This window comes from Vombatus ursinus, unplaced genomic scaffold, assembly GCF_900497805.2.
Source record: "Vombatus ursinus unplaced genomic scaffold, bare-nosed wombat genome assembly UNPS02014773.1, whole genome shotgun sequence".
Taxonomy (NCBI): domain Eukaryota; kingdom Metazoa; phylum Chordata; class Mammalia; order Diprotodontia; family Vombatidae; genus Vombatus; species Vombatus ursinus.
In genome coordinates, this window is record NW_020954551.1 from 34,989,626 (window position 1) to 35,017,005 (window position 27,380).

The 27,380-nt window shown below is 41.4% G+C and overlaps 1 protein-coding gene across 1 annotated transcript in view; it reads left to right on the top strand.

Moving 5' to 3' along the window:
• SLC6A11 (solute carrier family 6 member 11) overlaps positions 1-27,380 on the top strand; it is a 171,229-nt gene that overhangs the window by 42,304 nt on the left and 101,545 nt on the right. Inside the window, exon 5 of the mRNA XM_027863974.1 lies at positions 17,068-17,200. Coding sequence (XP_027719775.1) covers positions 17,068-17,200 — 133 coding nt within the window. The remainder of the gene's footprint in view (positions 1-17,067; positions 17,201-27,380) is intronic.

Here is a 27,380-nt window from a genome sequence, read left to right on the forward strand (position 1 = left end):
ATTCATGTTCTACCCTTTAAGGAAAAGCAGGACAAATCAAGTTCTTCTTCCAGGTGATGGCCTTTCAAGTGGTGAAAATATTTATTCCATTTTACCCTCCCCTGACCCCACTCCCAGTCTTCTCTTTACCAGGCTAAATGTCTCTAAGGTCTTTAACTCATCTGGCATGAGCTCAAGGCTATTTGCTGTCCTGTTTGATCCCCTCTGGACACTATCCAGCTTATCAAAGTCCTTCCTAAAATGTGGCATCTAGAAATAAACATGATACTCCAGATGTGGCTCAACAGAGGCAGAGTACACAGGGACTATCCCCTTCTTACTCCTGGAAGTCAAAACCCTATCACTGCAGCCCAGGCTCTCATTAGTTCTCTTGCCTGTCATATCGTGCCACTGTCTCATGTGAAGCTTGCAGTGCACTAAAACCTTGGGATCTTTTGCAGACAGATTTGTTGTCTAGACATTCCTCCTCTAGCTGATACTTGTGACGTTTCCTTCTCTATAAAATGAAGGGATTTGCCCACATGACCTCTAATGTTCCTTCCAGTTCCAAATGCCAGGATCAATGTCCTATGATATATGATCTAATTTCTATATGTAATCAGTTTGATGGAAATAGAATCCTATCTCAGAGAGATGGTATAAATCTCAGGAAGTCATGTAGTTAGAATGATAAGGAGGCATCCTCCCTTACATATGAAGCAAATAGGGCCTAGAGAGGCAAAGGGACTTGGTAGAAGATATCCAGTGAGTTAGTGACTGAACCAGAATGGGAAACCAGATCTCCTGGCTCCAACTTGAGTATTCTTGTTGCTGTTAAGATTTCATCACTCAAGGGATCTGTAATTTCATTAGTGTAGGTCCTACCTTCTTTGATGCCATTCCACCTCTCCCTCCTCCCTTACCGCCTATGCCTTAATAGATGGTCTTTGGAATCCTTGGTCCTTGGAAAACAAACATGCAATCCATCACTAGTTCTCCAAAACTTTTCTAACTTGTTAGAAACTACCAGAGATCTTCCTTCACTGGCATAGCTTTCATGAAAGCAGGATCACTTTCAGACCACAAGGAGGCATTGGGGGTGAACTTTCTGCAGCCCCATTTGGTCATTGATCAGAAATGTCACCTGGTCTTATAGGAGTTCATGAACACTTTACATGAAACTCCTCTCTGGTCAGCTACTAGGGCTGGCAGGTATGACTAAAACTTACAAATCATCATTCACAATGCCCAGAAAGGATGGTAACTATACATACACTTAACTGTCAATGTGCTTATTTAAGTCTAGATCCCTGAGGGCTCTTCTTATTTCTGACTCAAAAAGCATAACCAGGAAGCTGATATTTGCAGGATCAGGTAGTCACTATAGGTCACAACCCATGAGTCACTGGTGACCCTCCCTTATTCCCTCATGCCTCCTGCATGTAAGTAGTCCTTGAAAAAATCATCGTTTGAAAAGTAGAAAGATCCAGAAGTTTCCCTCAATGTTTGGACTTAAAAGAAAGGGAGCTTGGATTGGTCTCCCAGGTTGGACCTCCCCTGGTCACCTCTTCCCTAGAAAAGTGGGGCATGGTCTGGTGATCTCCTGCAAGAAGAAGAATATTCACACTTTTCTAAAGAGAAAGGCAAGGCAGAGGGATTTTCTCTCTGGTAATTATTTTCATAATTTGCAGTTTCATGCCCTTTTCATAGCCCCCAAGAACTATGGCCTTCTGGGCCTTTATGCACCCCATTTGTAAAAGTGAGATTGTTAGATTATATCAAGAATCCTTAGTCTATGAACTTGATTAAATCTATGAAGTTGAATTAATATTTTGATAATTATATTTCAACAGATTTGTTTTCCTTTGTCATACTATAGATTTCATTTTATGCATTTAAAAGTATGATTCAGAGAAGGGGTCCACAGACTTCACCACACTGTCCAACAGGATTCAAAAAGAGGAAGGTGTCAGTGAGGTAGAATGATAGGTAGGGAACTTGAAGATAGGCAACACTTGAGTTCAAATGCTTGCTAAGACAACTCTGTGAGGTAGATGTTGCAAATGTTGTACCCATTTTATAGATGAGGACCCTGAGGCTCAGAAAAGTTAACTGACTTAGCCAAGGTCACAAGACAAGTAAAAGCTATAGATAAGCATTTGAACCCAAGACTGACCTGTCCTTAAAATTCACTACTCCTTCTACCCCATAGACAGCTAGGCATTCCTGCTGCTATCGACTCATTTAACTTGGATTTCAATTCCCTGTTGAACATTTTCAATCTGTCATTAACAATCTGACGGTCACTCTCATTATTAGAGAAAACAAGCAAAATAATATTTGAGTAATGCTGCCTTCTCACCATCATCCATTATTATCCAAGCTCTGAACCTATTCCTTCTTTGATCTTCTTCTTTCTCCCCAAATAGCTAAAAATATCTCTTACTCTTTTCCTTAGCATTCATTCCCAGGCTCAACTAGAGTTGAATTTTAATGATCTCTACATTATTCTCACAGGATCATTCTCCTCTTTTGTTTTCAAAGTAATTTTCAAGAAAGAGAGAAAGCTAATACCTTAGTGGTTTGAAAAAGTCTAGAGTAAGAGGTAACATGTGAGATGATCATTGCAGGAAGTGAGGGAGTCTGTGAGGTGAAGGTGAAAATAGAGGCTAAATGGTTCACTTGTGCAACTTCTTAGAGTTGAGAGTTGAGAGACGGAATGTCATATACAGCAAACAGCCAGTGGAACAGATTGAGTGGAATGAGAGGCATTCTTAATTAAGATTGGAAAACCAGTGACGTCCAGTTTGCGAATGCCAGGATGAGGCTTTTGTATTTTATCCTAGAGACAATAGAGCTCTGAGATTAAGTGAATTTCAAGTATATATAAAGAATATTCCTTCTGTTCCTTCTGTCACAAGATACATTCAGGACCAGGGAGGTAAGGCTACTTGGTTTTGTTATTACTCTCATTTTACAGATGAAGAAACCCGAGGCTTAGAGGGAGCAAACGGTTTGCTTAAGGGTACACAGCTTATAAGTGACAGAGCTGGGAGTAGAACACAATTCTTTTCTTTTTCTATTTTTTAAGGCAATTGGGGTTAAGTGACTTGTTCAGGGTTATGCAGCTAGTAAGTGTCTGAGGCCAGATTTGAACTCATGTCCTCCTAACTCCAGGGCTGGTGCTCTATCCACTGTGCCCCCTACCTGCCCCTGGCAATTTTTCTGATATCTAATATTTTCACAGAAAGAGAGAGAGAGAGAGAGAGAGAGAGAGAGAGAGAGAGAGAGAGAGAAACTGGCTGTAAAAGTGGAGGAAAGAGAATTTGTGGAGGTGAAATCAATAAAATTTGGCAACTGATTAGATACGGAAAGTAAGAGAAAGGGCAGTCAAGGATGACTTGAAGGTTGTGACCCTAAAGGCCTAGGCAAGTTGGGGGAGGGGAGGATTTTAGCCAGACAGATGTGCTGAAGCCAGTTTCTTCCAGAGAGCTGTTTGTTCAGTCTTCAGGGCAAACATTTACACCTCAGATATTGGCAAACACTACAAATTAGGACTTGGTTTATTGTTTTGTTTTATTGTCTAGACTTCGGAAAGTGATGAGGGAGATGTTAAAAATGCAGATTAAACTTAAAAAGAGTTGGAAAGAAGGGGAAGGCAAATGTACTAACTTACAAAAAAAAAAACCAAGAGGAAGAAAACGGAGTCTGCAGACTCTAGAATAGCAAGCTTGATTTTGATTCTTGGCAAAATTCTGGAAAGTGTTACTAAAGGGATGGTTAGTGAATGTGCAGAGAAGGATAAGATGATCACAAAGTCAGTAGGGTTTCATCAAGATTAAATCACATCCAACTAACCTTATTTCTTCTTTTTCATATCTTATTGATAAGCTGGTAGGAAAAAAGGAAATGTGCATTTAGTACATACTCATTTGATCCTCACAACAACCCTACAACATAGGTTCTATTATTAGCCTCATTTTCAGTTGTGGAAACTAAGCAAACAGAGGTTTGTACCCAGGGTGACATAGCTAGTAAGTGTCTGAAACCAGATTTGAACTCATGAAAATGAGTCTTCCTGATTCCAAGCCCAGTGTTCTATCCACTGCACCACCTAGCTGCCTTCTATTACTGGAGGTTAGCAATTTGTCCATGATTTATAGTCTTAGAAAGTTACAGAGAGCATTGAGAGGTTAAATGATTTGCAGCTGGTATGTGTTAGATGTGGGACCTGAATCCAGGTCTTCCTCTAATTAAAGAAGAGACTAGTTCTTTAATAAAGCCTCTCATGCTGTTTTTTATAGAAAAGAGAAAATTGGGATGGACAGTGGAAAACTAGGTGCAATTGGAACTGGTTGAATGGTCTTACCCAAAGAGAAGTCTGTAACTGTTGGCTATCATATTGGAAATATGTCTCCAATGGAATGCCCCAGAGATCTGTGTTGTTTAACAATTTTTATTGATGACTTGGGTAAAAGCAGTGATGGCACACTTATCAAGTTTACAAAAGTGCACAAAGTTCACAGACAGAGCCAACACACTGGATAGCAAAGTTAGGATTCAGAAACACTTTGACAGTATAGGACACTTTGTGCCAGCTCAAGTAAGATAAAAATCCAATAAAGAGAAATGCATTTGAGTTCAAAAAATCAACTTCAGACATGGTAAATGGAGGTGGCATGGCTAGCTATCAGTTAATCTGGAAAAAAATGGGGCTTTTTGAAACACTGAAAACTCAGTTCCACAATGTGATATGGCAGCTAAGAAAATTAATGTAGTCTTATCTACATTAAGAAGGGAATAGTGTCCAGGACTGGGAAGATTATAGTCCCACTGCCTTATGTTCCAGTCCTTGCTTTCTCCTTTCTATGTGAATGTATTCTTTTTTACTTTCTCTTCTCTTTCCTCTCCTAAAACCTTGGAACTGAACCAATCTATCCCCAATGTCCTCTGTTTTTCCTATTTGTCTCTCCCAATGCTTTTACAAACATTAAGGTCCTGAAGGAATAGTTACATTTTCTTCCTCTATTAGAATGTTAGCACTACATCATATGGCCCCTTCCAATTGCTCAAGTAAATTTAATTTTCTAGATTTCTCAGAAGTCTTATGTTTGCATTACAAAGTTTCTATTCACCTCTGGTCTTTTTGTTAGAAATTATCAAAAGTCCTGTATTCCATTAAAGTTATTTTTTCCTCTGTAGGATTACATTTAGTTTTGCAGTGTGTTAGACCATATTTTTTTGGTTTGTTTGTTTTTTCTTTTGGGAGTATTGTATTCCAAAATCTCCTTAATAAATGCTTGTTTCTTTCCATCCTCTTTCTGCCTCAATTTTCTCATTTCTAATGTAGGATAATAAGAGCACCTACCTCCCAGGGTTTTTGTGAGGATTAAAGGAGATAATATTTGTAAGGTAATCATAAAGCATTATACAAATGCTATGATTATTGCTCTTACTCTCATTACTATCATTATCACACACCATCAGATTCATCTTCCTAAAACAGAATTTTCATCCTAACACTTTGCTCCTCACTGACCTTCAATAGGTCTCTCTGGAGTATTAGATTAAAGGCAAACTCTTTGGCTTGATATTCAAAGCTACTTAGAGTCTACTCACAAACAATCTAACCAAACTGATCTCCTACTATACCTTAACATATCCATTCTATTCTGGTCACACTGACCTCCTTACTGATGCTGCAATGAGCCTAACTCACGTTCTCTGAACTTTTGGCTTTCTACCTTCCCATCATTAAAATAATATCCATCCTTCAAAGCACAGAGTATGTGTTTATGTGTATGTGCATGTGTATGTATGTGTGTGTTCATATACAGCTACTATGTGTCAGACACTCTGCCCAACACTCTACAAATATTCTCATTTCATTTTCACAAGAGCTCTGGAAGGTAGTTGCTATTATCATATCCATTTTACAGTTGGGGAAACTGAGGCAAACAGAGGTTAAGCAATTTGCCCAAGGTCACATAGCTGGTAAGCATCTAAGATAAAATTTGAACTCAGGTCTTCCTGACAGATAAGTGGGATAAAGAGGAAGACGACCAAAGGTAACCCCAGGATTTTGGATCCGGGTCACTAGGGAATGGTGATGCCTTTGAAAGAAATAGGCAAGTTGGGATGGGCAGCCAGATTTATGGGATGATGTTGAATTCTGGTTTACAAAGTCAAGTGAACAGTCCAGGTGAGACAATCAAGTCTAAGTCTGCAGCTATAGGATAGGGGGCTTTGGTGCAAGGTAGGTCACCCCTATGCCCAAGTCTTGGGCATAATGCCACCAACAGCCGGAGATATGTAGACTCTCACCTACCCCGGCAGTTCCAGATGAATCCTTGCTAATTTTCTCCCTGGCCTTTCTCCCTCTATAGTTCCCTAAGAGTTTCCTCATTATTAACACAAGCCGCTCTTACCTGGAGATTGAAGTATAGGAAAGGAAAAAGGAAGGAAGGAAGGAAGGAAGGAAGGAAGGAAGGAAGGAAGGAAGGAAGGGACTCTGAAAACTCATTAGGGAAGGAAGGTTTGCCAACCTCATACACTTTCATTTTGAGGAACTTTGTGGCAATTGTGAAAGAGGCTTCTGCTTTCCTATGGATCGGGGTTGACAGAAGAACAACACATTGGAAAGAGTGCTAGATGCAGAGTCAGAGGGTGCTGTATTCAAATCCTGACTGCCATTTATGATCATGTGACCTTTGGAAAGCTATTTAACCTGTTTGGGCTTCAGTGTTCTCGACTATAAAATGAAAGGGATTAACTAGATGACTTCAAAATTTCCTTTCAGCTCCCATTCTATAATCCTATGTGGTTACATGTTTTTCTAGGACTCTGGGATGCTGGGGAAGGTATGTTTTCCATGTGTGGCCGCAAGGTGGTGCAATAATTACACATAGCTGTCCAAGGCCTCCCCAGGAGAAAAATAACTTGGTCTGGAAGCTGGAAGTCTATTGATAATTCCAGGAGGATCTCAGAAAATCTGGGACAATTGGAAAGTCCTAGGAGCAAGGTAAAGTGAGATGCCTCCTCTATCCTATATTCCCTTCTCCTCCTCATGGGGGACTTGAAAACTCTACTGGTACCACGTAATGGAAGAGTGACTCAAGTAAAACAAGGGAGGAGGAAGGAATATAGAGTGGCAGCCCTACTTGATAAATGACCCAAATATGGGGTGCAGGGATAAGAGGTACAGGGAAGAATCTAGGACCTCTGGGATAGACATCAGGGTATAGAGATCACCTCTTTGAATTAAAGGTCAGAGAAAAATCTCTCTGCCACTTTTCATATTTTTTTTAGGCCATTTCTTGATTGTTGGTGATCTAGGAAAAGTCTGGGAGGAGAGAGAGGCATGCGATATGAGAAAGAAAGCTGAAGAAGACAGGTGTTCCCTGGAGAATTACAGTGACCTGGCCATGGGTGGTAGGAAGGGTCAAAGCCATGGAAGATCATTCCTTCTTCCACAGGCAGATTTAAATTCCAACATCAAAGCCTTTGAGGATGGGAATCTTTGACTGTTTGTGAGGAGGAGGAAGAGGAGCAGAAAGAGGAGGAGAAAGTAAACTAGTGGGTGGACAGCTCTCCATCTGTCTCTCTAGCTTCCTCCCATCAGCTCTCAGCATGCTATTTCATGTTCCCTGTTGTTTCAAGATTTCTTTCTTTTTCCATCTGTCTCTTCCCATTTGGAGGATGTAAGTGAGGCTGTATAAGGAATCATAGGATAGATGAAAATCCTATGAGATTGAATCCAGGGGCCTTTCAATCTTCCCTCAGTTTTGTAATTTGTTCACTTTATTACATTACTTGGCGAGGGGGGGGAGAGTGGATATTGTATGAGAGTAAGAATTGACCCTAAAGTAATTGTCCAATGCAATCCATAAGCTAATCCCCTCACCTTACTACACACACCCTATAGTTTCTAAGAAAGAAGTAGCTGGATACTCTACCGCAAATGACAGCGCAGAGCATTAGCATTGCGAGTCTCTTAGTCCAGCCCATATCTGGTTAATAATCTCCTGAACCCCTCCCCCAGATCATCAGCCTCTTGGCTGGCAGACCTGTAGGAGAAAAGCGAACCTCACCCCATCCCTGAGCAGCATGTTACAGCTTACGCATTGTTTATACTACACTGTCTCATTTGATTCTCACAGTATAATCGTAAGGTAGCTTCCTTTAAATTAAGAATGTTTTTACATAATTTTCATTTCCAAATATAGTTCTCTTCCCTCCCATACTTAAAGAATCATCCCTTATAACAAAGAATAAAAGAGAAAGGGGAGGAAGGGAGCAGTTCCATGAAACTATCTAATATGACGATCAAGTCAAACAGTATATGTACACATAGACTACATATACATGTACTACACTTATGGACCCCCACCTCTCTGATGAAGAGAGGGAAGGACATGTTCTTATCTCTTTTTTAGGATCAAGCTTGGGCATAACAATTCCATAGCTTTCAGTCCCCCCTTCTCATTTCTCTTGTTCTTTCCACATAATAATGGTTCATCATTATGCATGATATTTTACTGATTATGCTATCTTCACTTTTCATCATCTCAGGCTTTCCATCAGTCTTATACTTCTCTCTACTCTTCATAGTTTCTTACGCCATAATAATATTCCATAGAATCCTATAGCTAGAGTTGAAATAAGACTTAGGGGTCATGTTGACCAACTCCTCCATTTTATCATTATAATCATGTGTCACAATTAGCCATTTGCCAAATTGATGGGCATCTATTTGTTTTCAGGTATTTGCTGCTACAAAAATGCTGTTATAAATGTTTCTAGACTATTTCTTACCTCCTTGGGGCATATTCCTAGTAATGAGTTCTCTAAGTCAAAAGGCATTAGCATTTTAGTCACTTTCTTAGTGTAATTCAGAATTGCTTTTCAGAATGGTTCAGCCAATCCATAACTCCACTAATAGTGTATTAGTGTCCTTGCCTTTTCCTGACTTCTCCAACATTAACTATTCCCATCTTGTATTATTCCAAGTTACTTTAGAATGGTTGGATAAGGTTGATTTTATGGCTCCTTTTTGACAAGAAAAGGGATTGATCGAGTAAAAACCATTCTTAAGTCCATACAGCAAGTTAGTGCAGAACCAGGACTGGGGTTAAGGCCTAATGAGTCCTTGTCCTGCCTTTATTCTGCTATTCCACTGGCTTCCTCTTTTGCAGAAGCTATGAGTTATTTTCTCTAGGGTTCCCTCAGGGCAAAATCCCAATTCTTTTAAATGAACTCTCTTTTGCTTAATACAGTCCATGAGTCTGACCACATAAGTCTTCAGAAGGAGAGAAAAAATGGGCTTAATATTCAATCAGAACTATGTCATGAAACAACTAATGGCTTAATTTAAGGATTTAATCCCCTTATCTTCTATAAATTACATCAACAAACATGGTGATATTGCTACAAGTAATTAAATGCAGATTGAGAAATCAATTGAAACAGTACGACTTTTAAAAAATCTTAATGATGCCTTATTTTTGCATCATCCTAGTTTCTCAATGTATCCCTTCCAGGCAGTTTATAATGAAGAATTAAAAAAGAAGAAAGGGGTTGGAAGTGGGGAAAGCGGTTCCACAAAATTCACCAACACACCAGTCAGTCTGACAGTATAAGTGTTCCACCTCCATAGGTTCTCAACTCTGCAAAAAAGGGAGACAGGTGGATTTTTATATCTCTTCTGGGCCCATGCTCAGTCATTATATTTACTCATTATTCAATTTCAATTGTTGTTCTTGTCTTTTCCTTCTACATTTTGTATATTTCATTGTGTACGTGTCATATATATTACATTGTATCTCTCTCTCTATATGTATATATGTACACATACACATACACATATAATTATGTGTATTGTCTTCTTAGTTCTTCTTGTTTTACTTTCTATCAGATCCCACATCTTCCCAGTGCTTTTCTGCATTCATACTCACAGTTTCTTATAATTTAGTAATAGCCCACTACATTAATGTATCATAATTTGTTGGCCATTCCCCAGTTCATCAACTCCTTTCAGTTTTCAGTTATTTACTACTTACAAAAATGCTGCTATAAATATTTGGGAGTATATTGGACCATTCTTTTTATCAACTTCCTTGGAATACAAAACAGCATTATTTTCAAGGCAAAAATCTACAAATGTTTTAGTAAAGAAATACTGGGATGAGTCCTAATTCCAACTTAGCAAATTCTTGCCTAATAGATCATTTTGTGTTATTCAAGGGATTGAATCATGTTGTTAGACACATCTCACTAAGTCAAAACATGAAACCTCATCTAGAAACAAAAATGTCTCTTCTGAAGGAATCAAAGCCAAGGAACATTGAAGAAAACCTAAATAATGACTATTTTCTTGGTAAATATTTCCTTTAACAAAAATGGGCTGTATACAAGAGTTCTGGACTGGATGATAGAAAGCCTGAGTTTTCATCCAAGCTCAGCCACAAATTGGATTGCGACATTGAACAAATCACTCTGCTCCTCAGTGTCTCTCTTTCTTCACTTGTAAAAGAGGGTGTCGGACCAAATGACCTCTAAAGCCTCTTCAGGATCTAACATTCTGTATTCTAATGTCCTTCTAGCTCTAACGTTCCGTATTCTAACATGCTCTTTCCTAAGTTTCCACCTATTTCTGACATTCTAGATTCTAAGATCCTTCTCAATTGTCTCTGTTTTCTAAGGTCCCTCCTAGTTCTGCTCTTCCATATTCTCAAGGTCCTCCTAGACCTGCCGTTTTATTATTTCACAATTATTGATAGAACGTCTCCTTCGATAACAGTTCAGAAGCGAGTATTTCTAGACACTAACCACATCCCCAGATTTGTACCCAGAAATAGATGTTTTTAATATATTTGACTGATGAGACCCTTACTGTTACAATGAATTCAGACCAGATTTAACTAACATACAAAGAATAATGGTGGTTATTTTCCCTCCACTGGGATTTAGAATCCTTTTTATCCAGAGAACTCATTTTCAGCTTTGGCACCTCATCAATTATCAATGTCCCTGAGAGGGAGATAGGATCAGGAATTGTTATACCCATTTTATAGACAGAAGGAAGGTCAGATGAAATGAGTGATTTATCCAAGCGCACACAATGAGGAGGTGGCGAGAAGAGAAATAGAGCTTGAATTCTGATAGAACCTTAGAATTTTAGAACCAGATTGGACTTAGTGATTAGTCCAGGATTTGTGTGTCATGGACAGGGGGTGAAGTCTATGGAACCTGTATCAGAATAAATTTTTAAAAATAAATAAATAATAGCTATCCCTTACATAGAATTTTAAGGCTTACAAAGAGTTTTACATATGTTATCTCATTTGTTGCTGAAAATGCATAGATTTACAAAGGAAACCAATGATAATAAAATAATTTTCAATTATATCAAAAATTATCAAAATACTTTTTTTAAAAAGTTCACAGACCCCACAATAAGAATCCTTAATCTACTCAAACCCCTTCTTTTTAGAGAACATAACTGAGGCTCAGAAATAGGAAATAACTGGCCAAAGATCACGGTCCTAGCCAATTAGTAGCAGAGTCGTGATTAGAATGAAGGCAGCTGCCAGACCTGGAGTCAGAAAGACATCTTCCTGAGTTCAAATCTGGCCTCAGACACTTACTGCCTACATAACGCTGGGCAAGTTATTTAACCTTGTTTGCCTCAATTTCCTCATCTGTAAAATGAGTCAGAAAAGAAAATGGCAAACCACTCCAGTATCTCTGCCAAGAAAACTTCAAATGGGGTCATGAAGAGTCGACAACAACTGAAATGACTGAACAACTACAACATGATTAGAACCCTGGTCACCCAAATCTTCCGTTAGCGCATGTATAGGTAAAACAGTCTACCTCTTACAGCTTGTGAGGAAAGTAGTTAATCTCAAGCTTCTTCCTCTGGCCTGGATGACAAAGTCCCCAGAAATGCTTGGTCCCCTATTGCCTAAGAAATTGCACTTTGTGAAGCCATCCAGGGCCACCGTGGGGTTTGCCCAGATAGACCCCATCTGGTCTCTGCCATCTCTGGGCCAAGCGCTGTTGTAGCGGTGCTTCTGTGGGGCATTCTTTTACAGGATGCCATTGGCAGCCAGCTCTCCTTGCTATTCAGGAGTCTGCTCTGGCCTGGTACATTGGGAAGGATTATTAAGGAAGCTTTTTCCCAGTGTTATGTTCCCTGAGTCCCTGAGAGTTCAGAGCCACAGTCATGGGGCTCTCAAAGACTACCCTTGTAGCAGCCGAAACAAACCCACTGCCCCCTCCCCGGCTGTTCTTTTGCTCTTGTTGCCGAGTTCCAAAGTTGAAGTGGAAGTTGCTAACAGAAGAAAATATCTTGAGGATGTTTTCAAATAGTGTCTGATCAAATAAAAGAGTAATTTGTCTTTTTTAGCTTGTAGAAATCTAATTTCCATTTCATTGCTTCATCAGGCAGGGAGGGGAATGAAGGAAGCAGGGACAATTCAATCCAAAGTGGGCAGTGTACAAAAGTCGGATGTAAAACAAAACAAAACAAAACAAAACAAAAAAGCACTCTCACATCCTGCTCCATCTCCTAGAAAGGCTGCTCCCCTTTATTTTGGAGGGTCTCCCACTACAGCTAGTTTTCAGATTTCATTTCCAAAAGGGGAGTGGGAGAAACAACATCATGGGTAACTCTTCTATCCAACTCTGTTTTTGTTTTGTTAACAGATTGAATTCAGAGTTTCCAGCTGTAATAATAATCTCTACCTGCTGGTATCTCACTATAGAGCCAGAGCTCACTCTGAAGTCTTTTGTGCTTTCAGTCTGGGAGGTGGACAGTCAACAAGGGATGATTGATGAAGGGCATGTGGGAAAAGAAGTGAACTTCGTTCACAATGAAAGACTGTGCAGGGAAGTGGGGGAATGAGGGAAGCAGAATCATTCCTTCAGCCTTGCAGGGAGATTCAGTTAAGCAGTCAACATGCATTCATTAAGCTATCTGCTGTTTGTCAGGCACCATACTAGAGGTGGAGGTACAAAATAGTCCTTGCCTGTGAAAACCTTATAATCTACCCGGGAGAGACAACTTGTGCATTTAAAAGCATGTATGTGTGTGTGTGTGTGTGTGTGTGTGTGTATACATACATATATATGTATATGTGTATATGTATACGTATGTATATATACAGAAAGAGGGGGAGAAAGAGAGAGAGAGAAAGAGAAAGAGAGAAAGAGAGAGAGAGATGGACAGATTGATGGACGGATAGATGGATGCATGAATGGATAGATAAATGAATAGATAGAAAGAAATAGCATATGATAGCTATAAGGTCATTCAGGGGAAAGGCACCTTACACTTTCTAGCTCTTATGAAACTAGAGTCACCTTTTCTTGAAAATTCACAAGCAATTGTTCTTATTTTCAGCTGTTGTTGTTCAGTCATTTCATAGTCATGTCTGACTCTTTGTCACCCCATTTGGGGTTTTCTTGGCAAAGACACTGGAGTAGTTTGTCATTTCCATCTCCAGCTCATTTTCCAGATGAGGAAACTGAGGCAACCAGTGTAGAGTGACTTGCCCATAGTCACACAGGCAGTGAGTGTCTGAGGCCAGATTTGAACTCAGGAAGATGAGTCTTTTGCTCTACCTACCACTCCATCTAACTGCCCTTTTTTATCCTCTAGGTTGCATTCAGTAGCCTTTGACTAAGTAACTCCTATGTTCAGAGCATTCTGCTAGAGCCGAGAGAGATGGAATTATTAAATAAAACACCATTCCTGACCTCAAGAATGGTGCTCTCTTACATGCATTCTATGGGGCAGCCCAAATGTCTCCTTGTCTTTGCTCAGACCATCCTCTATGTCTGCAGTGCGCCCCTTTGCCTCATCTCTGCTTCTTGGAATCCCTCATTCCATCAAAGCTCAGCTCAAGTCCCACTTCCCATAAAAAGCCTTTCCTGATCACCTTCTCCCCAAATGCCACCCCCAGAAATTATCCTGTATTTTCTGAATGCAAATTTTGTATGCTTAAATGTCTATATATGGTAGAGTGGTGAAAGCGTTGGCAGAGGACCAGGAGGACCTGGGTTTAAATCCTGCCTCTGATATTCGCTATCTATATAACCTTGGGAAAGTCAAATAACCCCCTGGGATTCACTGTCTTCATTTGTAAAATGAAGGGGCTGGGCTAGATGGTTTCTAGGTACTCTTCCAGTTCCAAATCTCCCAATAAAATGTGAGCTCCCAGCCTAGAAGGAAAGAGCTATTTTGTTTTTGTCCTCCATCTCCAGCGGCTAACATAGTACCTGGCACATGGGGAGGGCACAAGGGACAGGTACTGGACTTGGGATTTTATTGATATTGGGAACTCCCAGGTGAGGAAAATCCTTCTACCAGTGTACATGGGTACTTTCTCTGCATCTTCTAGTCTTAGAGATTTGTCTAGAGTTCTGAGAAGTTAAGTGACTTACTCAGCATCACACAGCAAGTCTGTGACAGGGGAAGGACTTGATCTCAGGTGTTCAGAAGCTCTTTAGACATTACACCACCCTGCCTTCAACCTGGCATACAGCAGGCATTTAATAAATGCTTAGTGAATAAAGAAGCATGTAATCTAGTAAAAGAGATAGGAAGGACAAATAACTATACTAAAAATCATGAAAAAATAAGGCATGATAAGCTATAAGAAAGGGAATTGCAAATGTAATGCTGTGTGATTGGGGGGAAGGAAGAGCTCTTCTAACTGGGAGAATCTGGGAAGGCTTCTTGGAGGAGCTGGCATCATAACTGAGTTTTGAAGAATGAGCGGAATCACCTATCAGATTGGCCAAGATGACAAAACAGGAAAATGATAAATGTTGGAGAAGATGTGGGAAAATTGGAACACTAATGCGTTGTTGGTCAAGTTGTGAAGTAATCTAACCATTTTGGAGAGCAATTTGGAACTATGCTCATAGGGCTATAAAAATGTGCATACTCTTTGACCCAGGAATAGCACTTCTAGGGCTATATCCCAAAGAGATCATACAAATGGGAAAAGGACCCACATGTACAAAAATATTTATAGCAGCTCTTTCTGTGGTGGCAAAGAATTGGAAATTGAGGGGATGCCCATCAGTTGGGGAATGGCTGAACAAGTTGTGGTATATGAATGTAATGGAATGCTATTGTACTATAAGAAAGGATGAACAGGCAGACTTCAGAAAAACCTGGAAAGACTTGTGTGGTCTGATGCTGAGTGAAGTGAGCAGAACTAAGAGAACGTTGTACACAATAACAACCACATTGTACGATGACTAACTTTGATAGACTTAGCCCTTCTCAGCAATGCAAGGACCTAAGACATCTCCAAGAGACTCATGATGGGAAATGCTATCCACATCCAAAGACAGAACTATGGAGTTTGAATGCAGATTGAAGCATACTATTTGCTATTTTTTCCTTCTGTTGTGTTTTGTTTCCTCTTTCTGGTGGTTCCTACTATTGGTTCTAATTCTTACTTACAATATCACTAATGCGAAAATATGTTTAATAGAAATGTCTATGTGTAGCCTATATCAGATTACTCACAGTTTTGGGAAAGGAGGTGGGAAGGGAGGGGGAAAAAATTTAAAACTCAAAAGCTTATGGGGGCAGCTAGTTGGCACAATGGATAGAGCTCCAGCCTTGGAGTCAGGAAGACCTGAGTTCAAATCTGGCCTCAGACATTTGACATTTACTAGCTGTGTGACTCTGGGCAAGTCACTTAACCTTGATTGCCTCATCGGAAAAAAAAAAAACTTATAGAAGTGATTGTTGATAAATCAAAATAAATTAATTAAAAAAAACGAGCAGAATCTTAACAGGAGAAATTGGATTGCAATGTGGTGGGGCTCAGGGAAAGGAGATCATTCCAGAAATAGACATAGGGAACAGAGTAAGCAAAAACAAATAGGAACTATAGTTTATTTTATTCCCCAAATAGATTATTTCTGGTACCAAGGACCATCTAATAATTAAGTTAAGATTGTAATTCTGAAGCTCCAGAACTGGAAGGGACCTGAGAGACCTTAAAGGACACTGAAGACCAGAAAAGTGAATTGGCTTAGCCATGTTCACACAGTAAATTACAGAATCAGGATTTGAACCCAGAACCAGAGTTTTGGTGCTACTTCCGTTGCCTTTCCTGAGCTCAATAAAAAATCATCTGGCTCAAGGTCATCCCATTCAAGTCGCTATATCCCTTTACTTTCACTTAAGTACAAGGCTTTTTTTTCTTTTTCTTTCTGTCCAGCTCTTCTTCTCAGTGAGTATAGGTCTCATAGCCAGAAGGTACAGGAACCTGGGAGTCAGGACTAGAACTGGAGACAGGGATAAAGGGGATGGTTGAAGTTGTTTTTGTTTTTGTTTTTAACCTAATCGCACATGGTCAAATTTTGTTTTAGGGCTAAGACTGGCCTGATGTCTCTGGGCTAGGGGCTGGGGGTGGGGAAGGGGCTGGCAGACCAACATTAATTGGAATCATTAAATAATTAATACAGAATGAGGCCAGGATCTGACTCCCAGGGAGACAGACACCGAATGAGACTTTCCAGCTAAGCCCAGACTCAGCTTTCTCAAAGGAGGTTCCCCCAGTCCAGTGCTGATTGACACAATTTTGGGGACGGGCTTGGCACTCTGAATGGGGCTCATGGAGCAAATCTGGAGGGGAGGGGATTTGTTTCTCAGACAAGCAGCCATTTGGTGTTATTTCTCTGGCACAATTTGGAGTGTGGTGTGTTTTCCTTAAATGAAACAAAGACCTCAGGCTTTGAGGGGGGCAGAGAAAGGAGAACAAGCTGGTGGTCTTCTTTTTTGGGGTCATATGACAAGAGTCACCTTTCTCCAAAGGAGCCCAACAAGTGAGCTAGGTGTATAGAAAAGCTGCTGAGTTTTTTTGTACACTAATTGTTCAGAGGGGTTATCCACCCAGCATCTCTTTGCCCCTCAGAGCCTGATACCCAAGCCAAATGGCACCCTGGATCTCTGCATCACTGGGTTTTTCCAAGGGGTCTTTGGAGGTGGTGATTATAGAAAAGTAGGGGGTAGGTTAGAGGCTGCCCTGCTATCTCACAGTCCCTGACTCTTCACAGGCGCAGAGTCCTCGCCATCTCTGATGGGATCGAACACATTGGTGACCTCCGCTGGGAGCTGGCCCTGTGCCTCCTCGCTGCCTGGACCATTTGCTATTTCTGCATTTGGAAGGGGACCAAATCCACAGGGAAGGTAAGGGCCAGCACTTCAGGCACCCGGCTGTTTGCAGAGGTCAAATAGGAGTCATGTTCTTCCTCTTTATCCCAGCAAGTTCTGTGAGCACCAAGAAAAACCTCCCAGCAGAAGGCCAGGCTGGAGTCTTCCCTACCTCTATGGGACATGGGAGCTCAGCGCTTAGCAGCCATCTCTGAACTTTCCTTTGGTGACCCTGCTGTCCTGGATCACAGCAGGCTGACAAAGAGTAGTGAATTTGTTAGGTTCATATCTCGGCTCTGGTACTTAATATTCTTGTGGCCTTAGACAAAGAGTTCCCCTCCTCAGACTTTAGTTTGTTCATCTATAAAATGACTTACAGATGAGGTCTCTTTAAGACTATATTTCAATGAAAGTACTAGTCTGCATTCACAGAAGCAGTTTCTTCACCTGGGAGTTCCCCATGTCAATGAAATCTCAAACCCAATCCTTATCCTAAACTCCACGTGTTCATTAGTCAGTAAACAAACATTCATTCACTAAGCATTTACTTAACAAGTAATAGGCACTGGACTAAGGACCCAAAGAAAGTTTAAAAAAAAACAGTTCCTGCCCTCAGGTATCTCACATTCTAATAGAGTAGACTACCTGTAAATAACTAGGTACAGGAGATATATTCAGATTAGATGGATGATTATGTCAGAAGGAAAGACATCCAGGAAAGACTTCCTGAAGAAGGTGGGCTTTGGGCTGAATTTGGAAGGAAGCCAGAAAAACTAAGAAGGGGAGGTGTGGAGATAAGTCAGCTAGGCAAGGAGCATTTATTAAGCACTTACTGTGTGCCAGGCACTATGCTAAGCAAAGAAGATACAAAGAAGGCAAAAGGCGGCCTCTGGTCTCAAGGACCTCACATGCTAATGTGTCCCCAGTACCTGACCCAGTGACTGCCACATGGCACAAAATAAATACTTGCTAATTGAATGATTGTTCTGCCCTACTGTATCGACCATCATGTGTATATAGCACTGTACTGAGTGCTATGGGAAATACAAAGGGGTACAAGATGCTGTCCTCAGGGAGCTTACAGTTGAGATGGGGAAAGAAGACAAAGATTCACATACATTAAGACCCATCGAGTGAGTTAAGGGAAGGGAAAGAAATAAAGATTTATAAAACTCCTACTATGTGCCAGGAACTATGCTAGTGCTGTACAATGATTATCTCACTTAGAGTGCTGAGTTCAAGAGTTATAGGTTGTAAAGCTCAAAGGAATCTTAGAGGTTGCCTTAGCCAAACCCTTTTATTTTATGGCCGGTAAAATGGAAATTCAGACTTGCCCAAGGTCACATAATAAATAGATACCAGAGTTGGAATCCAAATCCAACCCCCCAGGCTCCCAATTCAATTGTCTCTCTCTACAACGCTGACCCAAGGAGGGAAGTCTTTACGGGCTGGAATTTGATGGAGGAGGTAGACACTGTATGACCACTTGTCAGATAGGATTTTGATTCAAGTTTGCCTTGGACTAGGGACCTTCTGAAGTCCTTCTCTGCACCTGAGATTCTGTGACTCTAGACTTTGAGGTGGACCTTGGAGGTTAGCCAGGAAGGACATATTGTGCAGGGCAAGTAACCTTAGGTTCTGAGGTAGGAAGGAAAGGGGAATATTGGAAGGAGAGTAACACAGCCAGTCTTGACAGAGTTAAGGGAAGGCTGGTTGGATAGGTGGTGTGGGGCCAGATTATGGGTGACCTTAAAAGCCAGATAAAGAACTTTAGACTGGATGTGGTAGGAAATAAGAAGCTATTGAAGGAATGACAGAACATTAGATTACATAGTGCTATGGTACACTTCTCAGCAAATAGCAACAGAGTAAGCTCAGCTAATATAATCCCTGCCCTCATAAAGCTTAATGTCTACTGGGGAAAACAACATGTAAAAAAAAAGACTTAAGGGGACTGGAGAGGATGGGCAATGGGGTGTATCATTTATCTTCAAGTATTTTAAGATCTGTCATGTGGAATGGGGGACTAGATTTTTCTTGTTTCCTGAGAGTAGAGTTAAGAACATGGGTAGAAATTGCAGTGAGATAGATTCAGTCTCAATGTAAAGAAAAACTTCCAAGCAACTATAGCTGTTGAAAAGAGGAAGGGGCTGTCTGGAGGAGAAGCAGCAGCAGCAGCAGCAGTAGCAATACTGAGTCATTCACATGCTCAGCCCAAAGCGAAGGAAGAAGGAAAAAACAGACTCTGTCCTCAGTTGAGTAGCTCCCTCCCCAAATCACTTTGTATTTATTATATGTGACAACTAGCTGGCACAGTAGATAGATTCCAGGAATAGGAGTCAGAAAGGCCTGAGTTCAAACCCTGCCCTCAGCCCTTTCCTAGAGGTGTGACCATGGGCAAGTCACTTTGTCTCTCAACTTCAGTTTCCTCATCTGTAAAATGGGAAAAATAATAGCACTTACTCATTGTTGTGAGGATAAAATGAGATCATCTATGTAAAGTGCTTCGCAAACCTTAAATATTAGCTATTTGTTATATTCTGTCTGTACTGATATCTATACTTGTTGTCTCCCTTTTTAGAATGTAAGCTTCCTGAGGGCAGGGACTGTTTCACTTTTGTCTTTGTAGCCCTGTGCCCAGCACAGTACTAGCACATAGTAGGTGCTTAATAAATGCTTGTTGACGAATGGATGGGTTGATTCCCTGGTGGAGGGAGACAGAAATGTGTGTACCTTAAACTCCTAGTGTAGTTTTTCGGTTGATGTAGGGAGAAATGGAAAGGCATCCAATAGTCAAACTCTACTTAATATACTTTCACTGATCTAAAGATGGGCCCCTGGCCTTCCCCTCCACAGATAAAACCCGTCACCCACCCATGAGATGATGCATTCAATGAAACAAAACCACAGCCTACTTCCCTTCATCTTTTCCTGTAAGAATGATCTCTGAAAACTTTCTTCATTCTCCTTCTTCCCCTTGGCCCCTCTTCAAATTTCCTACATTCCTCTGAAGTGGTAGAGTCCAGAACTGGTTTCAGATTTTTATTCAAGTTTCTGTCCAGTACAGAAACAGATGAGGATATAGTAGCTTTGGGCTGAGCGTGTGAATGACTCTTTGACCAAAGCCCAGACATCTTCAGGAAGCCTAATTACCAAGAAATATGGGCCTCACTGGTGTGTAACAGGAGGCTATGGGAGGCAGGGCCGTGCCCAGTGACTTGGAGAAGGTGGAGGAATGAAAGGCCCGGGCTGCCTTTCAAGCACAGAGTATCCTAAGAACCTTCAGAAGGCCACAGTCCAAAGGAGGTGGGTCTTCTTCCTCAAACCAAAGTGTCTCCGAAAAGCTTTCTGCCTTCTGAACTATATAGGTTTGTAGAGTGTTTCAGCTGGAAGAGAGCTAGGACAAGCCCTCATCATCTCTCATAAGGAATAGTGCAGTAGGCTTCTCATTGGATCCCCAGCCTGAGTCAAGTCTTGCTACGCCCCAATCCATCCTCCCCTCAGCTGCCAAAGAGATGTTCCTAAAGTGTAAGTCTGCCAGGCCATCTACTCAGGAAACTCCAGTGGTTCTTAATTAATTCTCCAGTCAAATATAAACTCTATAAAATACAGAGATTCATTGGCTGATCTTCACACCCAATTCTTCATCTCTAATCTCTATACTTTTGCAATGACTGTCCCTCATACCTAGAATATGTTTGATCCTTCACCTCTATCTCTTAGCTTTGCAGGCTTCCTTCAAGACTCAACTGTAATCCGACTTTCTGCAGGACGCAGAAAGGTCCTTTCTCAGGACCCTCAATTAATAGTTAATACTTTTCCCTCAGAGATTTCCTTCCATTTAAACTCTATATCTGTATCTATCTATAGGTATACATATGATATATAGATCTACATATGATATATACACATGCATATATACATACATACATCCACATCCACATCTCTTGAATGTACCTAGTTATTTCCTTGTTCTCTCGCTCATTAGAATGTGAGTTCTTTGAAGGTATGGGGTAGTTTTGCATTTATTTGTGTCCTAAGAACTTAGCACAATGCCTGCACATAATAAGCATTTAATGCTTCTTGACTCACTGACCTTGATCAAATACTTTTAATTCGTGAAGGAGGAAAAACCAATGCCAAGGAAAGGGAAGGGACTTGTCCAAGGTCCCACAGCTAATTAATGTCAAAGGCAGGACTTGAGGCCAGTTTTTCTGGCTCCCAATATGGTGCTTTCTCAAAAGCTCTCACTGATTCCTTGGAGGTTTGTGCTGGGTGGGGTGAATTCTGCTGACGGCCCTTGTGGGAGAAAGTCAGTAGGTAGGCTGGTGTGTTTCTGGAGTTGAAGCCCTTCTGCCTTAATTAGCCTCCACTTGCATCCTAAACAGGCAGCATTTGGGAGAGGAGATTGCTCAGCTTTGTGCTCATCCAGAACTCCTTGATGTGATGGCTGTGAACCTGTTGTGTTGGACTCTTGCCAATTCTAAAGCCAAGAAAGGACTGCAAGTTTTATTTCTTGAGCATTGTCGCACTACCTGACCTTCCAGGTCTACTGGACAGTGATAGAAATTTTAAAATATGAACTATTACTCTGTTACCAAAATCTCTGATCCTTTGTGGAAGGTACTGAGAAGTGCTGGGCTGTCTAAGGTCATAAGTGTTAGGACTTCAAGGGACCTTGGGAGTCATCTAGTTAATCAAACAATAAGCATTCATTAATCATTTACTGTGTGCCAGGCAGTATGCTAGTCTCTGGAGTTACCAAGCCAAGAGAAAAATCTGGTTCTATCCTCAAGGAGTCTGCATTATATTGGGGGAAATAAATATATACTCAGACAATCCAGCCTTCCCCTTTCCCAGATGAGGAGACTGAGTGGAAGAGGTAGGGAAGGTAATAACCTCAAGTACCTCCATCATGTTGCCTGAAATTCTACCCTTAGAGATGTATTCCCTTGCATTTTAACAGGTTCCTACCTGTTAAAAATGCAAATATCCCTTAATATGAATTAACTTGGCCATATCACAGATTTAGGGCTGAAAGGGACCTTAATAGTTACCTATAGTTTAAGCCCCTTATTTTATATATGGGTAGCTGGAGACCAAATTAGTTAAGCAATGAGAAGTGGGGTCGATTGTTCTAGGTAACACAGGCCAAAACTAAGACCCATGTGGTTGGTGGCATAATACAGTAAAAGGAATGATGGATTGAATCAAGAGTTCATATCCTGGCTCTCCATCTTACTACCTATGCTTACTTACCTACTGCTTACTTAACCCTCACTAGTCCTCAGTTACTCATCTGCAACATTAGGGGCTTGATCTTTAAGGCCCCTTCTAGCTCCAAGCCCATGTTGTGATTTATCTAATTGATGCTAAGGTGATTTTTGCATTTAATAGGTTACTTCCAGGAAATGACATGCCTTAACTCAAAGAAATATATTTAAGACGGTGGGACTGTGACAGAGAGCAGATGAGGTTTTTGAGGGGGTAGGATCTTCAAAGTCCCACTATGTGTAAGTTCATGTAGGTTTGACAATCAAGAGTGAGGAAGGCATTTCAGCAGCTCCAGTGGGCAGCAAGGTCAGTTATCTAGGAAGTCTAAGTGACAATCTGATAGAGTATTGGGGCTCTTTATCCCATTCTAGGGAACCATTCTTTCACCTTGTCCAGGTCATTGAGTGTGCATGGCCTTGCCTCCAGCAAAGTCATTGAGGCCCATATTTCTTGAAATTTTGGTCCAGCCACTGTAATAAAACTAACTCGCCCTCTATAGTATGTAAGGTATATAGAACCCTTTCTAGCCAACAATCGTTGCTTGGGGTTGGGTAGGGTGTTAGTACAAGTGTTATTGCTCTCATTTTTGCAGTGAAGGAAACTGAGGCTCTGGGAGGAGTGTGACCCCCTAGACTTTCTGATTCTATCCAATAGGACTGCCTCTGTATAACCGAGAGTCTCTTACTCAGCGGACACGGCCTAAATGATGTCCAGATGGGCAGCCAGCAGAAATTAATGATAACATTGCCTGAGAAACTGAAGAAGGTCTGTTCAGAGTCACAATCCTAACTTGTGTTCCTCCACGCCCCCTTCCTCAGCTGTTTTCTTTTCTCTCTTCCTTTCCTAATCCCTTCCTCCTTGTCCTCCTGTCCTTCCCTCTTCATTCAATCTGAGTGATTTACAGATTTCTCCCAACTCTCTCCCTTCCCCATTCCCTGGTTTCTAGGAGGGAAGGATGTCGTTCAGATAATTGTAATCCCCCACCCACCCACTCTGTGCTTCTTTAAAGGAAGCTACAGGACAAGTTCTGACTCTGCGCCTTACCCCTTCTCCAATGCTCTGGATCCATTCTTTTCTGAGCTCTGAGATATCAGAACCCCAAACTGAACAAACAACCTGAATAGATTTCCTTTCCTTACTTAATTAGCCAGCGATTCCAGTAATCTGAAGGGCCTTGGATCTGATTTATGTGACCTTCCTGCCTAGATGCCTCAAGTTAGAGCTAGACCTACACTCTCAGCTTTTTCAGCCTCCCTCCTGAGCAGGTGATAAGGTCTTTTTTCTTGCTAAACCAGGCATTCTTAACCTTTTTTTTGTTTTCTGGACTCCTTTGATGCATTGGTGAAGGCTATGAACCTCTACTCAGAATAATGTTTTTTAAGTGATTGAAAGAAATGCTAGATTTCAATTAGAGATGAATGAAAATAAAAATGTAATTTTTCTCATTTGGATGAGAAAACTTGGGTTCATAGATACCCCCCCCCCAGAAAATCTATCCACAAACCCAGTTTAAGAATCCCTGAGTAAAAGGAAATTGGGAGCAGGGAAAGGTGAAAATGGGGAGGGGGCAAGACTCCCCCCACCCCAGGCCTGCCCCTTCCCCTAGTTGCTACATCCATGTGCGCCCAGTGTGGGGAAGAAGACTGTTTATCAAACTGTCCCTTGTGTTCCATGCTGAGACATCAAGTTCTGAAAAAGCCAGTCCATACCTTTGGTCTCTTGCTCAATGGCCCCCTTCTCCCTCCCTTCCTTTAGGGGCGGGCCCCAGCCTGCAGCCAGTGGAGACTCTGTCAGGAGTCCCCCACGGAAAATTTATTCTTCAATAGCTGCCCATAAAGCCCCTAATGGATTCAATGAGGCATAAAGAGGGAGTAAAGGGGCAGCGGCAAAGAGAAAGGGAGAGATGTGTGAAAAGGAGGAGGAAAGGGCCCAGGAAAAGGAACTAAGCAGCAGTGCTTCTCACTCCTCAAGTGGCTTTTGTTGTAGCTTGAAGTAAGAGGAAAGAATGGCCCTTCATGGGGAGACTTTAGCCTTTGGTCCAAGATTGATCTCTGTATTCAAAGGAGGAAAGTAGAACATTCATGAGATGCATGCAGAGTCTCTGCTCCCCAAGCCCTTCTGTGTGAGGCTGGAGAGTGGAGAAGGGAAAGATTCCCCCCTTCCCGGGGCAGGCCGAGCATTCCAGGCCATCTCTAAGCTGTTGGCTGAGGGGGTCTTTGTGCTGCTGCGGGGAGGGCTTTTCACAGAATCGTGGTTTGGTGGGGGGAGAGGATAGCGGTAAATTGTAACATTAAATCAAAAGAATTTAGTGTCTAATTCAGTCTTTTCTTTGGCCTTGAATGACAGAGGTTCACCTTTAGCAAGAACCCTGGCAGCGTCTGGTGAGTTAGGAAGAAGGGGAAGTTTCATGCCTCGGTAATACCAGCTTTAGAAAAACACAATGCCACCCTGAAGTCAGAGCCACTGGCAAGGAGGAGGGGAAGGAGGAGGGATTGCCTTCTGAAAAGTCCTGTAAGGAGATTTGGCTCAGACTGGGTGAGTGGAGTTGTGGCCTAGTGGGAGCCTCGCATGTCCGGGAGAGGGCAAGGGCTGCAGAACGGGGAATGGTTGAGCTGGGAGAGACCTTAGAGACCACCATCTTCGGTCACTTTACAGAAAAGGAAACTGAGGCACTGAGGCTCCAAGTCATGAAGAGACTTACTCAGGCTCACACAGTTAGTTAGTCAAGGAGCTGAGACTAGAAGCCGAGTCACCTGAATCTTGGTGAAGTGATCTTTCTACTTTCTGTGTTTCTTTTCAAACTGTACTAGGGGTACACGTGCATACGTGTAAAGAGGGAGGGAGAGACAAAGACAGAGACAGAGAAAGAAACACAGAGACAGAGAAAGAGATAGACAGAGCGACAGACAGAGAGACAGAGAGAACAGAGGCAGAGACATGCAGAGAGAGACAGAAACAACTACAGAGAGACACACAGAGATAGAAACATATACAGAACTTACATTCTACCGGGAGAGGGCGCATGTTCATAGATAAGTAAGTAAGTAAAACATTTACAAAAATACATAGAGATTGAGGTGGGGAGTATACTAACAACTATGGGAATAAAGAAAAGCCTCCCGAATGAGGGAGTCTTTAAATTAAGCTATGAAGGGACCTAGAGATTCTTAAAGGCAATGGGGAAGGAGAGCGTTCTAGGCATTGGGAGCAGACAGAAGAGGGGGATGAAGGGTCAGGCATAGGACAGATCATGTGGGGCTAGCCCAGCTAAGGCATACAGTATTTTTGGGGAGGGAGTATTTGGGCTGGCACCCAATCATGAAAGTCTTTAAATGCAAAACATAGGAGTTTGTATTTGAACCTCAAGGCAATGGGGAGCTACCAAAGCTTTTTGAACTGAGAGGTGACATGGTCAGACTTGTACTTTAGAAAGACCAGCTGGGTAGCCGTGTGGAGGGTGAGTTGAAGAAGGGAGAGAAAGGATGAAGGAAGGCCAATTATGGCACTATTGTAGTAGTCTAGATTGGAGCGATGGGGGCCTGGAGTAGGCTGGTTGTAGTGTGAGTAGAGAGAAGTGGAAGAATATAAAAGATGGCAAAGCAGCAGAATTGATGAGATGTGGCAAATGATGGGACATAGGAGGTGAATGTGAGTGAAGGGCTAATAATGTCTTCTAGGTTGTGAACCTCAGAGACTGAAGAATGGTGGTACCCTCAACAGAGATAGGGAATTTGGGAGAAGGAATGAGTTTAGCGAGAAAGATCATGAGTTCAGCTTCAGACATGTTGAGTTTGAGCTGCCTACAGAGCGTCCACTGGAGAGAGTCAAGTAGGCAGTGAAGGTTCAAGACCAGAACTCAGGAGAGAGATGAGGGCTGGTTATATAGATTTAAGAGTCCTCTGCAGAGACATTATATGATCATCATTCCAGAGCTAGGAGGGACCTTACAGATCACAAAGGGTTTCTTAATCTTCTGTCATAAACCCTTTTGGCAGCCTCGTGAAAACTAGGGACTCCTTATTAGAGTCATGTTTTTAAATGCACAAAATAAAATACATTGGATTACAAAGGAAACCAATCACATTTAGATATAGTTATCAAAAAAATTTTTAATTATTTTATGGACTCCAACATCCTCACTTCAGAGAAGAGGAAACTGAACTTTGTAGAGGTTGTGTCATGAGCAAGGTCATACAGGTAATAAATGTCAAAGGCAGAATTTGAACTCAAAACCTTTGTTTTTCACTATACCATGCTTCATTTCAATTGCAATATTATTTATTAAATATTAGTTGCGTTGGGGAAAAATAAAAGGATTCTAATCTAAGATATAGACCCTGGCTTCAGAAAGCTTACAGTCTTCCTGGCGAGACAAAATATATATAAACATACACATACACATACTTATACATACATACACATATGTATATATTACAACGCATTTAGTATATCATTTATACATATACACATGTATGTCATTTACATGCATGCATATTAATAAATACATTATGTGTATTATATATATATATATACATGTGTGGTATAAATGAATGCCTGTACACATATATACCTATAGAACCATCCAAGGTGAGTGCCTGAGTGTGTGACCCAGACAGAGAGTTGTCTAAGACGTCAGAGGAAAGAAAGATCAAGGTGGGCTGGAATAGTCTGAGAAGGGTTTGTGGGTGAAATATGCATTGCCAGATAGGTATGGTTTAGAGAAGATACAAGTGGGCATTCCAGGGCAAAGGCTCATCAACAGTAAGACTCTGAGGTAGAAAGAACACAGTATATATGTGGGACAGTGAAGAGACTAGCATCACTGGTCCCTGTTGGGGTAGTAGTGAGAGATGAGACAGGATACATAGGATGAAATCTCTGAAGATGACTCTCCATCCCTCACATCACACTTAAACTCCAGTGTCGATTTTCCAAGTTGAAC